General features: G+C 35.6%; 1 protein-coding gene across 2 annotated transcripts in view; it reads right to left on the bottom strand.

Moving 5' to 3' along the window:
* LOC105729955 (ankyrin repeat domain-containing protein 36B-like) overlaps positions 1–17,074 on the bottom strand; it is a 58,287-nt gene extending 41,213 nt beyond the window's left edge. The window contains exons 1-12 of one of the 2 annotated variants that reach the window (XM_064371313.1): positions 17,026–17,074; positions 9,641–9,669; positions 9,474–9,546; positions 7,791–7,819; positions 7,624–7,696; positions 4,771–4,799; positions 4,603–4,675; positions 2,980–3,008; positions 2,809–2,881; positions 1,820–1,848; positions 1,653–1,725; positions 25–53 (exon numbers count right to left, since the gene is read on the bottom strand). In XM_064371313.1, the coding sequence (XP_064227383.1) occupies positions 25–53; positions 1,653–1,725; positions 1,820–1,848; positions 2,809–2,881; positions 2,980–3,008; positions 4,603–4,675; positions 4,771–4,799; positions 7,624–7,696; positions 7,791–7,819; positions 9,474–9,546; positions 9,641–9,669; positions 17,026–17,071 (585 nt within the window). In that variant the 5' untranslated portion in view covers positions 17,072–17,074. Of the gene's footprint in view, positions 1–24; positions 54–1,652; positions 1,726–1,819; positions 1,849–2,808; positions 2,882–2,979; positions 3,009–4,602; positions 4,676–4,770; positions 4,800–7,623; positions 7,697–7,790; positions 7,820–9,473; positions 9,547–9,640; positions 9,670–13,907; positions 14,104–17,025 lie in introns of those variants that run through there. The other variant, XM_064371312.1, reaches the window with a different exon arrangement.
* Between the last annotated feature and the right edge of the window lie 352 nt (positions 17,075–17,426).

Here is a 17,426-nt window from a genome sequence, read left to right on the forward strand (position 1 = left end):
AAATATAAATGAGAGTGTAATTACCTTCGAGGCTGGTTGTTTCACAGAAGACACTGAAAAGAAAAAGGGTTATATAATCAATGATATGTAAATACGATAAAGTTAACCATACATTCGTGCAGTGTTAGCATCAAGCTTTATCCCCCTGCCTGTATTAGCGTAGGCTTTGATGTTTCATACTTTGTGTTTTGGAACAGGAACATGACAGAAATACACTGAGGAGAACAGAAATACAGGCTTCATGAAACATACACTCACCGATCTAAAATCAGAGGAGCAACTCATACACCTGGGAATCAATGTCAAAGCAGGAGGTACTATTCCCGCATGTCTTTCATGCAACACATCAGAAGAATTTATACCATTGTACTACAAATATTCATCAGGCTCTGTAACTTGCCCGACAACTGAGAAGGTACACAATTACAATAACACTTCAGTTGAATGTATACTTCATGTCTCTGCAGGGGAAAGGTCCTGAATAGATTAGCTTGGATATATGTTTGCTGAATACTCGTACATAATATTCATTATTACTCACACCCATGTGGTGTAATAATTTTCAACATTTCTGGTATCCCCTAGTTTAGCTTTCTGGAAGTTTCTTCACACACTCATGCAACACGATATGACACATAAGCCTCAATAAACAGTATCAGCCTTTATCAGTTTTGACATACTTCTACTAAAAAAAACTACTACAAGCATTGGATATTAATAAGTTTTACATTCAGATATCACTCCAATATTCATTGAAAATAACCATTTTTGGAGGCAGTAAATGAATTCAACATAATTTTTGCTTCTAAAATAGTCTTCTTTGAGGTATCATGTTATCCTCTAAAGAAATTTCATTAAATAGCTATTTTATCCAAGAGTTAGCTCCTTGACCAATGGGGCCAATGTATTCATACTCTAGCTTATCTTATTTTTAATAATTAAAATCAACAAAACATCTATCTCTGATGCCTAATAGCAACAAAGAAGAGTAATGAGTCACGGAGGTTTATCCCAGTTCTAGCACTCTTTCCTGTTTCTGGTAGTTTCTGGAGCAGCCAAAATCAAATCTTCTTTTACGCAAATATTCTAAATAAATCCAAAGTGAGTTCACTCACGTTTCCGCAGCAGAAACCCCTAAATTACATACATAACCTCTTCTTTTCCCTCCTTGCTGCCTCACAATCCCTCTTCCTTGGAGAAAATAATTTTTGCATCAATGGTCTCATTAGTTCTCTCATTCTACAGTGTTTATGGGTTATTACAATCACTTCTTCCCTCCGGTTTCAGCAAAACAACCTAGTGTCTATCATCCCTATTAATTACTACATCTCTTTTTCCTTTCCTTCCTGAAGAAAACATGCTGTAGAATTAAAGCAAAATTATGCTGTCCCTTGAGCTTGCTATGTCTTGAATTGCTCTTCAGAGGTTCTTCTATTTAATTTCAATGTAGAAAAGTTTATAATCGTACTACTCAGATCATGGACAAGGACCAGCAGCATCACTGGTGCTAAATAACTTATTACAAATGCAGAATCTCAGGCTTCCTGAATCACAATGTACACTTTCAATGAGCCCCCTGCTGATTTATTTGGGAAGGGAAGTTCCCTTTTATCCTGAGTGAACATGACATTAAATGCGTTTTGCAGAATTACCTGTCTCAGATTTTGATCCATCCTTTTTTTCTGTGGCTGTATTCGAAACAGGGTCTTTCTTTTTACGTGTAACCTGAATGGGATTTGAAGCAAAATAATCAGCACATAAAGTATATTTCACAGACTATACAGTTAATAGTTCAAAATACAAATGAGAGTGTAATTACCTTCCAGGTCCATTTTCTCTGAGAAGACACTGAAAAGAGAAAGGGATACATAATAAATCATATGTAAATATGATAAAGATATCCATACATTGATGCAGTGTTAGCATCAACCTGTATTTTCCTGCCTGTATTAGTGTAGGCTTTGATGTTTTATACTTTCTGTCTTGGGACAGCAACATGACAGGAACACAGAGAAGAAAACAGGAAATCAGGCTTCCAAGAGTTAGCTCCTTGAACAACAAAGACAATGTATTCATATTCAAGTATATCTCATTTTTATAGCTAAAACAAAAAAATACATCTCTCTGTTAGCTAACAGTAATAAAGAGGAGCAATGAGTCAGTGTGGTTTATCTCAATTCCAGCACTCTTTCTGCTTCCAGTAGTTCCTGGAGCAGCCACAGTCAAATCTTCTTTTATGCAAATATTCTAAATGCATCTGAAGGGAGTTCACTCAGGTTTCCTCAGCAGAATCCCCAAAACTGCATAAATACCTTCTTCTTTTCCCTCCTTCCTGCCTCACAATCTCTCTTCCTTGAGGAAAGTAATTACTCCATCAGTGGTGTCCTCAGTTCTTGTTCTACGGTGTTTACGGGTTATTACCATCACTTCTTCCCTCTGGTTTTGGCAATATGGTCTGATGCCTATAGTTTCTATTACTTCATCTCCTTCTCTTTGCCTTCTTGATGAAAACATGCTGTAGAACTAAAGTAAAATTATGCTTTCCCCTGAGTCTGATATGTCTTCAACTGCTCTTTAATTGTTCTTCTTCCCAATTTCAATGTAGGGAAGTCTATAATCTTACTACTCAGATCAAGGCCAAGGACCAGCAGCATCAACGTCAACCGAGAAATTGTTACGAATGCAGAATCCCAGGCCTGCTCAATCAGAATGTGCAGCTTAACTGAGCCTTCCGCTGATTTGTTCAGAAAATAGAAGTTCTCTTCAGTCTTGAGGGAACATGACATTACATGTGTATTGCAAAATTACCTGTCCCCGATTGGTCTCCATCCTTTACTTCTCTGGCTATAACTGCAACAGATGTTTTCTTGTCACTTGGAGCCTGAATGGGATTTGAAACAAAATAATCAATACATTAAGTATATTTCATAGACTATATATAGAGTTAATAATTAAAAATATAAATGAGAGTGTAATTACCTTCGAGGCTGGTTGTTTCACAGAAGACACTGAAAAGAAAAAGGGTTATATAATCAATGATATGTAAATACGATAAAGTTAACCATACATTCGTGCAGTGTTAGCATCAAGCTTTATCCCCCTGCCTGTATTAGCGTAGGCTTTGATGTTTCATACTTTGTGTTTTGGAACAGGAACATGACAGAAATACACTGAGGAGAACAGAAATACAGGCTTCATGAAACATACACTCACCGATCTAAAATCAGAGGAGCAACTCATACACCTGGGAATCAATGTCAAAGCAGGTGGAACTATTCCCGCATGTCTTTCATGCAACACATCAGAAGAATTTATACCATTGTACTACAAATATTCATCAGGCTCTGTAACTTGCCCGACAACTGAGAAGGTACACAATTACAATGACACTTCAGTTGAATGTATACTTCATGTCTCTGCAGGGGAAAGGTCCTGAATAGATCAGCTTGGATATATGTTTGCTGAATACTCGTGCATAATATTCATTATTACTCACACCCATGTGGTGTAATAATTTTCAACATTTCTGGTATCCCCTAGTTTAGCTTTCTGGAGGTTTCTTCACACACTCATGCAACACGATATGACACATAAGCCTCAATAAACAGTATCAGCCTTTATCGCTTTTGACATACTTCTACTAAAAAAAACTACTACAAGCATTAGATATTAGTAAACTTTTACATTCAGATATCACTCCAATATTCATTGAAAATAACCATTTTTGAGGCAGTAAATGAATTCAACATAATTTTTGTTTCGCAAATAGTCTTCTTTGAGGTATCATGTTATCCTCTAAAGAAATTTCATTAAATAGCTATTTTATCCAAGAGTTAGCTCCTTGACCAATGGAGCCAATGTATTCATATTCTAGCTTATCTAATTTTTAATAATTAAAATCAACAAAACATCTATCTCTGATGCCTAATAGCAACAAAGAAGAGTAATGAGTCACCGTGGTTTATCCCAGTTCTAGCACTCTTTCCTGTTTCTGGTAGTTTCTGGAGCAGCCAAAATCAAATCTTCTTTTACGCAAATATTCTAAATAAATCCAAAGTGAGTTCACTCATGTTTCCTCAGCAGAAACCCCTAAATTACATACATAACCTCTTCTTTTCCCTCCTTGCTGCCTCACAATCCCTCTTCCTTGGAGAAAATAATTTTTGCATCAATGGTCTCATTAGTTCTCTCATTCTACAGTATTTATGGGTTATTACAATCACTTCTTCCCTCTGGTTTCAGCAAAACAAGCTAGTGTCTATCATCTCTATTACTACATCTCTTTTTCCTTTCCTTCCTGAAGAAAACATGCTGTAGAATTAAAGCAAAATTACGCTGTCCCTTGAGCTTGCTATGTCTTGAATTGCTCTTCAGAGGTTCTTCTATTTAATTTCAATGTAGAAAAGTTTATAATCGTACTACTCAGATCACGGACAAGACCAGCAGCATCACTGGTGCTAAATAACTTATTACAAATGCAGAATCTCAGGCTTCCTGAATCACAATGTACACTTTCAATGAGCCCCCTGCTGATTTATTTGGGAAGAGAAGTTCCCTTTTATCCTGAGTGAACATGACATTAAATGTGTATTGCAAAATTACCTGTCTCAGATTTTGATCCATCCGTTTCTTCTGTGGCTGTATTCGAAACAGGATCTTTCTTGTGACGTTTAACCTGAACGCAAATTTGAAGCAAAATAATCAGCACGTAAAGTATATTTCACAGACTATACAGTTAATAGTTCAAAATACAAATGAGAGAGTAATTACCTTCCAGGCCCATTTTTTCTGAGAAGCCTCTGAAAAGAAAAAGGGATACATAATAAATCATATGTAAATATGATAAAGATATCCATACATTGATGCAGTGTTAGCATCAACCTGTATTTTCCTGCCTGTATTAGTGTAGGCTTTGATGTTTCATACTTTGTGTGTTGGAGCTGGAACATGACAGAAATGCACTGAGGAGAACAGAAATACAGGTGTCATGAAGCATACTTATAATTTCAAACGTGATATTTTTCTTTATATGTCTATTACCACAATAAAACAGTGTCATTGTTCATGTGGATATGCCGAGTGATGAGGAAAACATGTGATCAAAATCAGAGGAGCAACTCATATGTCTGGGAATCAATGTCAAAGCATGTGGTAAATCCTCCTGCATGTCATGTCTTTCATGCAAGACATCAGTAGGGTTTATACCATTATACTACAAATATTCATCATACTCTTCTACTTGCCTGATAATTGAGCAGGTGCACAATGACTATGATGCTTTATTTGAATGTATGCTTGACAACTACTCAGTGGAAGTGTCCCAGAACGATCAGCTTGGATATAGGTTTGGTGAATCCTGGTATATAATATTCTTTATTTCTCATACTCATGTGGTATAATAATGTGCCTACATTTCTTGCATCCTCTAGTTTAATCTTCAGAAATTTTCTTCATTCACTCATGGCAAGAAGACATAATATATTAACCTCTTCAAAAAGTATAATAAATTATCAAATTTGACATACTTATACCAAATAATGTTGTTACAAGGATTAGATATGAATAAGCTTTTACATTTCAGTCTCACTCCAATATTCACTGAAAATAAACTGTTTAGGAGTCAATTAATGATTTCAAATTATTTTCTTTCCAATATGGTCTGGTTTGAAGTATTACGTTTTTACCTAAATAATTTTTATTAAATTGATATTTGATCCAAAGTTAGCTCCTCGAAAAACATTGTCAATGTATGTATATTCATGTTTATCTCATTTGAATAACTAATATCAACAAAACATATATCTCTGATGCCCAAGAATAACAAAGGCTAGTATAGACAAAGACAGGATAGAATATTAAAAACATAAAAGGACACAGTGGCTTGTTAATATAATCTCAGCTACTCAGAAGGCTGAGACAGAAGTATCACTTGAGCATCCCAGGAGTTTGAGACCAGCCTGGGAAACACAGCAAGATTCTATCTTTATAAAAATAATCATGCAGGCTGGGTGCGGTGGCTTGTGCCTGTAATACCAGCACTTTGGGAGGCCAAAGTAGGTGGAACACTTGAGGTCAGGAGATGAAGACAAGCCTGGTCAACATGGTGAAACCCCATCTCTAATAAAAATACAAAAAGTAGTCAGGTCTGATGGCACACACCTGTCATATGCCTATTTCTAAAACACTGAGTGTCAATAGCAATGTGGATACACCAAGTGATGAGGACCAATGTGATCTAAAATTAGAGGAGCAACTCATACACCTGGGAGTCAATGTCAAAGCAGGTGGTACTATTCCCGCATGTCTTTCATGCAACACATCGGAAGAATTTATACCATTGTACTACAAATATTCATCATGCTCTTTAACTTGCCCGACAACTGAGAAGGTACACAATTACAATGACACTTCAGTTGAATGTATACTTCATGTCTCTGCAGGGGAAAGGTCCTAAATAGATCAGCTTGGATGTATGTTTGCCAAATACTCGTACATAATATTCATTATTACTCACAACCATGTGGTGTAATGACTTTCCTACATTTAGGGAATCCTCTACTTGAGCTTTCTGAAAGTTTCATCACACACTCATGCAACACGATATGACACATAAGCCTCAATAAACAGTATCAGCCTTTATCGCTTTTGACATACTTCTACTAAAAAAAACTACTACAAGCATTAGATATTAATAAGCTTTTACATTCAGATATCACTCCAATATTCATTGAAAATAACCATTTTTGGGGGCAGTAAATGAATTCAACATAATTTTTGTTTCTAAAATAGTCTTCTTAGAGGTATCATGTTATCCTCTAAAGAAATTTCATTAAATAGCTATTTTATCCAAGGGTTAGCTCCTTGACCAATGGGGCCAATGTATTCATATTCTAGTTTATCTTATTTTTAATAATTAAAATCAACAAAACATCTATCTCTGATACCTAATAGCAACAAAGAAGGGTAATGAGTCACCGTGGTTTATCCCAGTTCTAGCACTCTTTCCTGTTTCTGGAAGTTTCTGGAGCAGCCAAAATCAAATCTTTTTTTACGCAAATATTCTAAATAAATCCAAAGTGAGTTCACTCGCGTTTCCGCAGCAGAAACCCCTAAATTACATACATAACCTCTTCTTTTCCCTCCTTGCTGCCTCACAATCCCTCTTCCTTGGAGAAAATAATTACTACATCAATGGTCTCATTAGTTCTCTCATTCTACAGTGTTTATGGGTTATTACAATCACTTCTTCCCTCCGGTTTCAGCAAAACAACCTAGTGTCTATCATCCCTATTACTACATCTCTTTTTCCTTTCCTTCCTGAAGAAAACATGCTGTAGAATTAAAGCAAAATTACGCTGTCCCTTGAGCTTGCTATGTCTTGAATTGCTCTTCAGAGGTTCTTCTATTTAATTTCAATGTAGAAAAGTTTATAATCATACTACTCAGATCACGGACAAGGACCAGCAGCATCACTGGTGCTAAATAACTTATTACAAATGCAGAATCTCAGGCTTCCTGAATCACAATGTACACTTTCAATGAGCCCCCAGCTGATTTATTTGGGAAGGGAAGTTCCCTTTTTTCTTGAGTAAACATGACATTAAATGTGTATTGCAAAATTACCTGTCCCAGATTTTGATTCATCCTTTTTTTCTGTGGCTGCATTTGAAACAGGATCTTTCTCATCATGTGTAGCCTGAATGGGATTTGAAGAAAAATAATCAGCACATAAAGTATATTTCACAGACTATACAGTTAATAGTTCAAAATACAAATGAGAGTGTAATTACCTTTGGGGCCCGTTCTTTCTGAGAAGACACTGAAAAGAGAAAGGGATACATAATAAATCATATGTAAATATGATAAAGATATCCATACATTGATGCAGTGTTAGCATCAACCTGTATTTTCCTGCCTGTATTAGTGTAGGCTTTGATGTTTTATACTTTGTGTCTTGGGACAGCAACATGACAGAAACACACTGAAGAAAACAGGAATATAGGCTTCACAAATTCCAACATAATATAATTTGTCATATATCTACTCCTAAAATAAGAGAGTTTCAATAGCCATGTGGATATCCTTAGTGATGAGAACCAATGTGATCTAAAATCAGAGGAGCAACTCATAAACCTGGGAATCAATGTCAAAGCAGGTGGTACTATTCCCGCATGTCTTTCATGCAAGACATCAGAAGGATTTATACCATTATACTACAAACATTCATCATGCTCTTTCACTTGCCCAATAACTGAGAAGGTACACAATTACAAGGACACTTCAGTTGAATGTACACTTCACATCTCTTCAGTGGAAGTGTCCCTAATTGATCAGCTTGCATATGTTTGGTGAATCCCAGTAAATAGCATTCATTATTTCTCACGTCCATGTGGTGTAATAATTAGCCCATGTTTCTCATATCCTGTTGTTTAGCTTTCCGAAAGTTTCATGATCCACTCATGACAACAAGATATTATATAAAAACCTCAATAAAAAGTATCATCAATTATCAATTTTGACATACTTCTACAAAACAAAACCACATTAGATATTAATATGCTTTTACATTCAAAAATTACTCCAAAATGCATTGAAAAACTCATTTTAGAGTATATTAATGAATTCAACAATACTTTTATTTCTAAAAGTCTTGTTTGAAGTACCATATTATTTTCTAAAGAATTTTCATTAAATAGCTATTTTATCGAAGAGTTAGCTCCTTAAACAATAAAGACAATGTATTCATATTCAAGTTTATCTCATTTTGATAACAAAAAAGAAAAAAAAGGTATCTCTGTGGCCTAACAGTAACAAAGAGGAGCAATGAGTCAGTGTGGTTTATCTCAATTAGAGCACTCTTTCTGCTTCCAGTAATTCCTGGAGCAGCCACAGTCAAATCTTCTTTTATGCAAATATTCTAAATGCATCTGAAGGGAGTTCACTCAGGTTTCCTCAGCAGAATCCCCAAAATTACGTGACTAACTTCTTCTTTTCCCTCCTTCCTGCCTCACAATCTCTCTTCCTTAAGGAAAGTAATTACTCCATCAGTGGTGTCCTTAGTTGTTCTACAGTGTTTACGGGTTATTACGATCACTTCTTCCCTCTGGTTTTGGCAATATGGTCTGATGCCTATAATTTCTATTACTTCATCTCCTTCTCTTTCCCCCTTGATGAAAACATGCTGTAGAACTAATGCAAAATTATGCTGTCCCTGAGTCTGGTATGTCTTCAACTGCTCTTTAATGCTTCTTCTTCCCAATTTCAATGTAGGGAAGTCTATAATCTTACTACTCAGATCAAGGCCAAGGACTAGCAGTACCAGTGTCAACCAAGAAATTATTATTAATGCAGAAGCCCAGGCCTGTTCAATCAGAATGTGCAGCTTCACTGAGCCTTCCACTGATTTATTCAAAAAATAGAAGTTCTCTTCAATCTTGAGGGAACATGACATTAAATGTGTGTTGCAAAATTACCTGTCCCAGATCTGTCTCCATCCTTTATTTCTCTGGCTATAACTGCAACAGATGTTTTCTTGTCACTTGGAGCCTGAATGGGATTTGAAACAAAATAATCAATACATTAAGTATATTTCATAGACTATGGAGTTAATAATTAGAAATATAAATGAGAGCGTAATTACCCTGAAGGCTAGTTGTTTCAGAGAAGATACTGAAAAGAAAAAGGGATACATAATCAATCATATGTAAATACGATAAAGTTAACCATACATTCATGTAGTGTTAGCATCAACCTTTATCCCCCTGCCTGTATTAGCGTAGGCTTTGATGTTTCATACTTTGTGTCTTGGAACAGGAACATGACAGAAATACACCGAAGAGAACAGAAATACAGTTGTCATGAAACATACAGTTATAATTTCAAATGTGATATTATTCTTTATATGTCTATTACCACAATAAAATAGTCTCATTGTGTATGTGGATATGCTGAGTGATTAGGAATAAATGTGATCTAAAATCAGAGGAGCAACTTATACATCTGGGAATCAATGTCAAAGCAGGTGGTAAATGCTCCTGCATGTCATGTCTTTCATGCAAGACATCAGAAGGATTTGTACCATTATACTACAAATATTCATTGCGCTCTTCTACTTGCCTGATAATTGAGCAGGTGCGTAATGAGTATGACGCTTTAGTTGAATGTACACTTCACAACTCCTCAGTGGACGTGTCCCAGAATGATCAGCTTGGATATAGGTTTGGTGAATCCTAGTATATAATATTCTTTATTCCTCATACCCATGTGGTGTAAGGTCGGTTGCCTCGCCACGAGCTCAGACGCACACGCCTCCCCCTTTTGTCTGAAAGCTTGGACCTGCTCAGGCATGTTCCCTTCTCCCCTTCTCACACAGCCTGGCCTTCCGTTAAAGAACCCAGTATGCAAGCAGAGTCTTGTGATTCTAGCCAATAGCAGTCAAGTCTTTCTAGCCAACAGCAGCCGAGTCTTTCTAGCCAATAGCAGCTGAGTCTTTCTAGCCAATAGCAGCCGAGTCTTTCTAGCCAATAGCAGCTGAGTCTTTCTAGCAATAGCAGCCGAGTAATTCTAACCAATAGCAGCCAAGTCCTGTATGCAAACAAAGGCTTGTAACCTTAACCAATAGCAGTCCTGCTGTCCCACAACCAATCGAGCTCCTTCACTCCCTATAAAACCCCACATCTGAGAGGAGTCCGTGCGACTTCTCTGGCCCCTCCTGTTGGACCACAGAACCTCACCCGGGAGCCTGAATAAATTCCTTCATATTGGATCTTCTTGTGTTGGCCTCAGTTTCTTCTTTTTAAACTTGGCAAGAACCCAAGAACAAACCTTACATGTGGTATAACAATGTGCCTACATTTCTTGTATCCTCTAGTTTAATCTTCAGAAACTTTCTTCATTTCACTCATGGCAAGAATATACAATATATAAACCTCTTCAAAAAGTATAATAAATTATCAAATTTAACATACTTATACAAAATAAAGTTGCTACAAGGATAGATATAAATAAGCTTTTACATTTGAAACTCACTCTAATATTCATTGAAAACAAACCTTTTAGGAGTCAATTAATGAATTCAACATAATTTTTGTTTCCAAAATAGTCTAGCTTGAAGTATACTATTCTCTTAAAAATTTTTATTAAATTGCTATTTCATCCAAAAGTTAACTTCTGGAGAAACAAAGTTAATGTATATATATTCATGTTTATCTCATTTGAATAACTAATATCAACAAAACACGTATCTCTGATGCCCAATAGTAAATAAGAGTAGTAATCAGTTACTGTGGTTTATCCCAATTCTAGCACTCTTTACTGCTTCCAGTAGTTCCTGGAGCAGCCAAAGTCAAATCACCTTTTATGCAAATATTCTAAATACATCTGAAGTGAGTTCATTTATACTTGAGTCATAATTTTAAAAATCATTTTCTTTATACTCCTCAAGTCTCCTGATATACCTACATTTTCTGAGTTCAGCAGTTCAGCACTCTTGCCATCTGTTTGTCCAGTTTTGCAAAAACATACACGTCAACAAATAATGTTTCCTAGGCATACAACTAACAATGGATGTGAAGGACCTCTTCAAGAAGAACTACAATCCACTGCTCAAGGAAATAAGAGAGGATACAAACAGATGAAAAATCATTCCATGCTCATGGTTAGGAAGAATCAATATTGTGAAAATGGCCATACTGCCCAAAAGAATTTATAGATTCAATGCTATCTCCATCAAGCTACCTGTGACCCTCTTCACAGAATTTGAAAAAAACACCTTAAACTTCATATGGAACCAAAAAAGAGCTTGCATAGCCAAGAGAATCCGAAGCAAAACAGCAACAACAACAACAAAACAAAGCTGGAGTCATCATGTTACTGACTTCAAACTATATCACAAGGCTACTGTACTCAAAACAGCATGGTACTGGTACCAAAACAGAGATATAGACCAATGGAATAAATAGAGGCCTCTGAAAGAATACCACACAACTATAACCATCTGATCTTTGACAAACCAGAGAAAAGCAATGGGGAAAGGATTCCCTATTTAATAAATGGTATTGGGAAAACTGGCTAGCCATGTGCAGAAAGACAAAACTAGATCCCTTCCCCACACCTTATACACAAATTAACTTCAAATGGATATAAAAATTTAAACATGAGGCCTAACACCATAAAAACTCTTGAAGAAAACTTAGGCAATATCATTCGGGACATAGGCATGGGCAAGGACTTCATGACTAAAACACTAAAAGCAATAGCAACAAAAGCCAAAATAGACAAATGGGAACTAATTAAACTTAAGAGCTTCTGCACAGCAAAACTATCAATAGAGTGAACCGGCGACCAACAGAATGGGAAAAAAGTTTTGCAATCTACCCATCTGACAAAGGGCTAATATCCAGAATCTATGGAGAACTTAAATTTACAAGAAAAAAACAAACAACCTCATCAAAAGAATGGGTGAAGGAAACGAACAGATAATTCTCAAAGGAAGACATTTATGCAGCCAACAAACATATGAAAAAAAGCTTATCATCAGTGGTCATTAGAGAAATGCAAACAAAACCACAATGAGATACCATCCCACGTCAGTTAGAATGGCAATCATTAAAAAATCAGGATACAACAGATGCTGGAGAGCATGTGGAGAAATAGGAATGCTTTTACACTGTTGGTGGGAGTATCAATCAGTTCAACCATTGTAGAAGACAGTGTGGTGATTCCTCAAGGATCTAGAACCAGAAATACTATTTGACCTGGCAATCCCATTACTGGGTATATACCCAAAATTTATAAATTGTTCTATTGCAAAGACACATGCACACATATGATTATCTAAGCACTGTTCACATAGCAAAGACTTGGAAGCAACCCAAATGCCCATCAATGATAGACTGCATAAAGAAAATGTGGCACATATACACCATGGAATACTATGCAGCCATCAAAAAGAATGTGTTCTTGTCCTCTGCAGGGACATGGATGAAGCTGAAAACGATCATTCTCAGCAAACTAACACGAGAACAAAAAACCACATGCCGCATGTTCTCACTCATAAGTGGGAGTTATGTGGACATAGGGAGGGGAATATTACACACCAGAGCCTGTCAGTGGGTGGAGGGCTGGAGAGGGATAGCATTGGGAGAAATACCTAATGCAGATGGCAGGATGATGGATGCAGCAAACCACCATTACGCTATGAAACAAACCTGCACATTCTACACATGAACCCCACAACTTAAAGTATAACTTAAAAAAAGAAGATTGTCACTAAATCTTCTACTGCCATATATTATAGCAAGATACACTCAATTTGAAACAGAATAGGAATATTTGCTGCAGAATTATAGTATATAAAAATACATAAAGGAAATAACTTAATTGTATTAGTAGGCAAGAAAATAACTAATACATGATTGATTTTTTAAATTTCATAATTATAAACAGAAATTTAACAAAATATAAAACAAAACTGAACCAGCTATATAATTAAAATGAAATAAATTTTTTATTTTAATTTTAAATCAGAAATTATTACTTAGTTTAACAATTTTGCTGAAAGGTTAATCAAATAAGAACAGATTATAATTACCCAATATTGCCATAGTAACTTCTGTATAGAAATCTGTTAAATATTCACCAAAAGTCAAAAATCTAACAGCACAGAAACTTAATATTTCATATTAAATTGCAATTCATGCAAATGAAATAAGCAGCATGCTATATCACTATACTATTCACTATTAAAATAGAATTTTTAAGACAATACCTAAAATTAAGTTGGGGCTATAACTGCTGTAAAGAAAATAATTCACATGACAGTCATAAGACTGTCATTTTAGAAAGACCTACATGCAAAACTGGCCCTTCACTGGTGTTTGGAAATTTATATTTTAAAGGTTTCTCACCATTTTCTAACTGAGAAAAGTAGATCACTGTACCTAAACTGTTTGCATAAACAATGTAGTTGACTCTGAACAGCTGCTTTTCTTCTGGAAATCTGGAACTTTTGCACGTGTGAGAGAGGATGCCTATGTAACTAGCTTCCATAAAATCTTTGGATACTGTGTAAGTCTCTATGAGACTCATAGTGGTAAACAACATTGCACATATGCTGTCAAAATTCAAGGCTACAGGAATTAAGCACATCCTGGTAACTCCACAGGAGGGCTCCTGGAAGCTTGTGCCTGGCTTCCCCCAGATATGCCACATGTCCCTTTGCCCTGAGCTAATTTTATTTTGTATTCTTTCACTGTAACAAATCAAAGCCCTGAGTATGACTGTTTGCTGAATCCTTCTAAGTGAATCACCAAACATAGAGGCAGTCTTGGGAAACCTGACATAATTGCATTACATGAGATTTTTTTTTTCCTTCACGTGACACAGACGGTTTATTCACACCTCTCCACCCGCCACAGTTCCACATCCCAGCTCATTTAAACAGTGCTTTTTTGTAATCAAAACATCCTTATTCTTTTTTATCTATGGTAATACCATCGAGAGTAATTCACTGTTAGAAATCTTACCTGGATTGCTATTTATAGAAAGCGCTTTAGATTTCTTTTCTTCTTTGTATTAAGAAATTAGTTTGAGAATGCTATGCATAAAATTAATAAAGGAAATTTACATGTTAATACTATTATTAAAAAAATTTACCAAACATACTAAATTACTAGAGTATTTTAAACAGTATCAGGATGTTAATTATCCTATACACTTCTCTTCTGTAAGCTCTACAAACTTCTTAGTACCTTTCTAATTAAATAATAACGACAGGTGAAGTACTCATGAAGTGAAGGCAGTATAGCTCATAAACTAACTCACATCACCTTGACATAATAGAAAGTCACCTTCCTGGCTCTTACTGATAAGTCCTGGCTCTATAGCCTACAGGTATTTCCTGTTAAACAGGTTGCTTCTCTTAGGCGCAATGTCTTCTTCTAGATTGTACTGCCTTCTTTCATGAGGTTGTTTTACAGGTTTAATGAAGTAGCATTTTTAACATTCACAGAGAAATAGTAAAGTAATGGAATCTGTTCTTAAATTTTATTGCTGGAACTATTTTGAAATCCCAAATCAAACCCAATGTGTGTTTTTTCATAGGTTCTAATATTCAAATGCTTCAGTTTAAGACAAATGTTGTCCTAATTTTGTTTATTGTTCTATTATTTGTGGCTTATAATTCAGGGCATCTCAATTATTTCATAATTTGTAAATCAATTTATTTATGAATACATTATTTCATTAAAATAGGTAACATGATTGTCCACTATTACTGAGCTCATTAATTCCAAGGAGAGAAAACTAACAGATGTCAAGATCTGGCTTGGGCTACCACTATCACTTCTCTACAGATTCTAACTGAACCAGCAGATGTTTGCTAGAGTGACAGTTAATCTCCATGTTATCTCCAAGACAAAGCCCTACTTTCATTTTTTTTAAGTTCCATAAAATAGATGAAAGTTGACATTTTCTCACTTCTAAGATACATACTAACAAAATATTTACACAACACCCCATGTGTTACTTAGCTCCATTCTCAGTTTATAGATCACCTTTGTAACGAAAATCACAATTCTAATATAAGGTGCCACCCATTTTGTTTTGATTCAAACTATTACTTAGCTGGCCAGCAGCCAAATGACCTTCCTGTGACTGCAAAATATGAAATGCTTCATCATGCTAATTTTCTTTGTATTGTTCCAATTTTAGTATTTGTGCTGCCAAAGCAAGCACAAAACCTTTTACATATAAACGCTGATGAGCCATGGATGAGACTTAGTTCTGTTAAATCTAACTAACCAACTTGAGACTCAGATAATTCTGATGAATGACTTCCTATAAAGCAGAATTTAAAAATATTTTAAAAACTTGAGATAGCGATGCAAGCAGCTTGAGAGATCTTCATTATTATAGAAAACAGACCACTTGAGGGGCCAACCACAAGTTGATGCCTACTGCTCTAAGGAAGGATGGCACAGAAGCTTCCACTACCTGAGAAAAGCTCTCACACTGTTTATTTTAAAAGTCTCAGGGTACATATCTGGTAGCAATAAAAAAACCTGTAATTTCTTTCTACAACATTATTTGAATATCTCTGACAGTTTAGAACTATCCCAACTAATATTTGCTTTAAAGAGAAAAAGAAAACAACAAAAAAACCAAGGGACTCAAAAAATAACTCACCACGAAGGTCTTGAAGTCCAGCTTAAAATGTGGGCTCTACATCAGGTTTTGAGTGTGGGTGAAAGTGTCAATTTGCTCACTATGTGTATTCATAAAGTTAGAATTCCAGCTAACAGAGCAAGGTTCTGGTGTTTTGGAAACAATGGCTGAACATATAAGTATATGCATGTGAACTAAAAAATAGTTGTAACTTTGAAGTTTTTTAATGGATCAATGTGAAGATTGAGTGATCTCAAACAGAAAGGGCATCAGGGCAACCTGGGTGGCAAAGGTTAATCATTACCAGACTGTAGGAGCACTTTCAATGGCAAGAAAGCAGCAACAGAATCAATGAAAACAAAACAATGATTAACATGTCCTTTCCCCCTCCCTTTCTGACTTATAGAAAGTATTTGTCTTCCTTGAACTTATGGAACCCCTTAGGTTCTTGAAAAATTCAAGGATCAGGCTATAGTAGATGGTCCCCAGTAAACAGCACAAGATTTTTTTGATAAACTGGACATTTCAAGATCCAAATAACTAATTAGAAAAATCAAAGATGTGAAACTACTTTATCCTATGCATAGGGGTTATACTTGAAATAAAAAGAACATTGGAATCCCTAATGAGAAAAGTCTTAAAAGTTTCAATATCAAAAATCCTGTACCTACTGCCACTTATCTGGCCTTTTGCTTGATTTCTGGCTGATGAAGTTCCATAACTCTTGAAAACTTAAAAATTTGCCACTTGAAAACTACCTGAACCAAACTATGAAGTCTCACCTGATACATAAGATGCAATTGTTACAATTATTTTAAACTTCAATTTAGTGTTCACTAGCCTTTTTATGTAAAGACTTACATTTCATTTTTAGCAGCAGCAGCATAATTTTCTGCGGTCTCCCCATATACATCTTGAGAAAACACATCAATATTGTGCTGCAGAAGAAGAATGACTATATCTCTTTTTTCAAGACGAACAGCAAGTGTGAGGGCTGATCTAAAATAACAGAGAGATAATTAAGAACTTTAATAATGTTTTTAAAAGCTAAATATATATACTTTATCTACTTAATATCTTGCTTGTCCATGTAGAATTAACACAATTACATGTACTAATAAACAAGCATCTTGGGTGCTCAAGGGTTTATCTTTGTAAATTATGACAAAGGTTAAAAGCAATGAACAAAAAGGAAGTCTCTTGTCCCACTGTGGTATGACACAGTTAAAGTTGTTGACTTAAAGTCCTTTGATGGGCAAGAA

This window comes from Aotus nancymaae, unplaced genomic scaffold (assembly GCF_030222135.1).
Source record: "Aotus nancymaae isolate 86718 unplaced genomic scaffold, 86718_ANA_hifiasm-v0.15.2.pri h1tg000131l, whole genome shotgun sequence".
NCBI lineage: Eukaryota > Metazoa > Chordata > Mammalia > Primates > Aotidae > Aotus > Aotus nancymaae.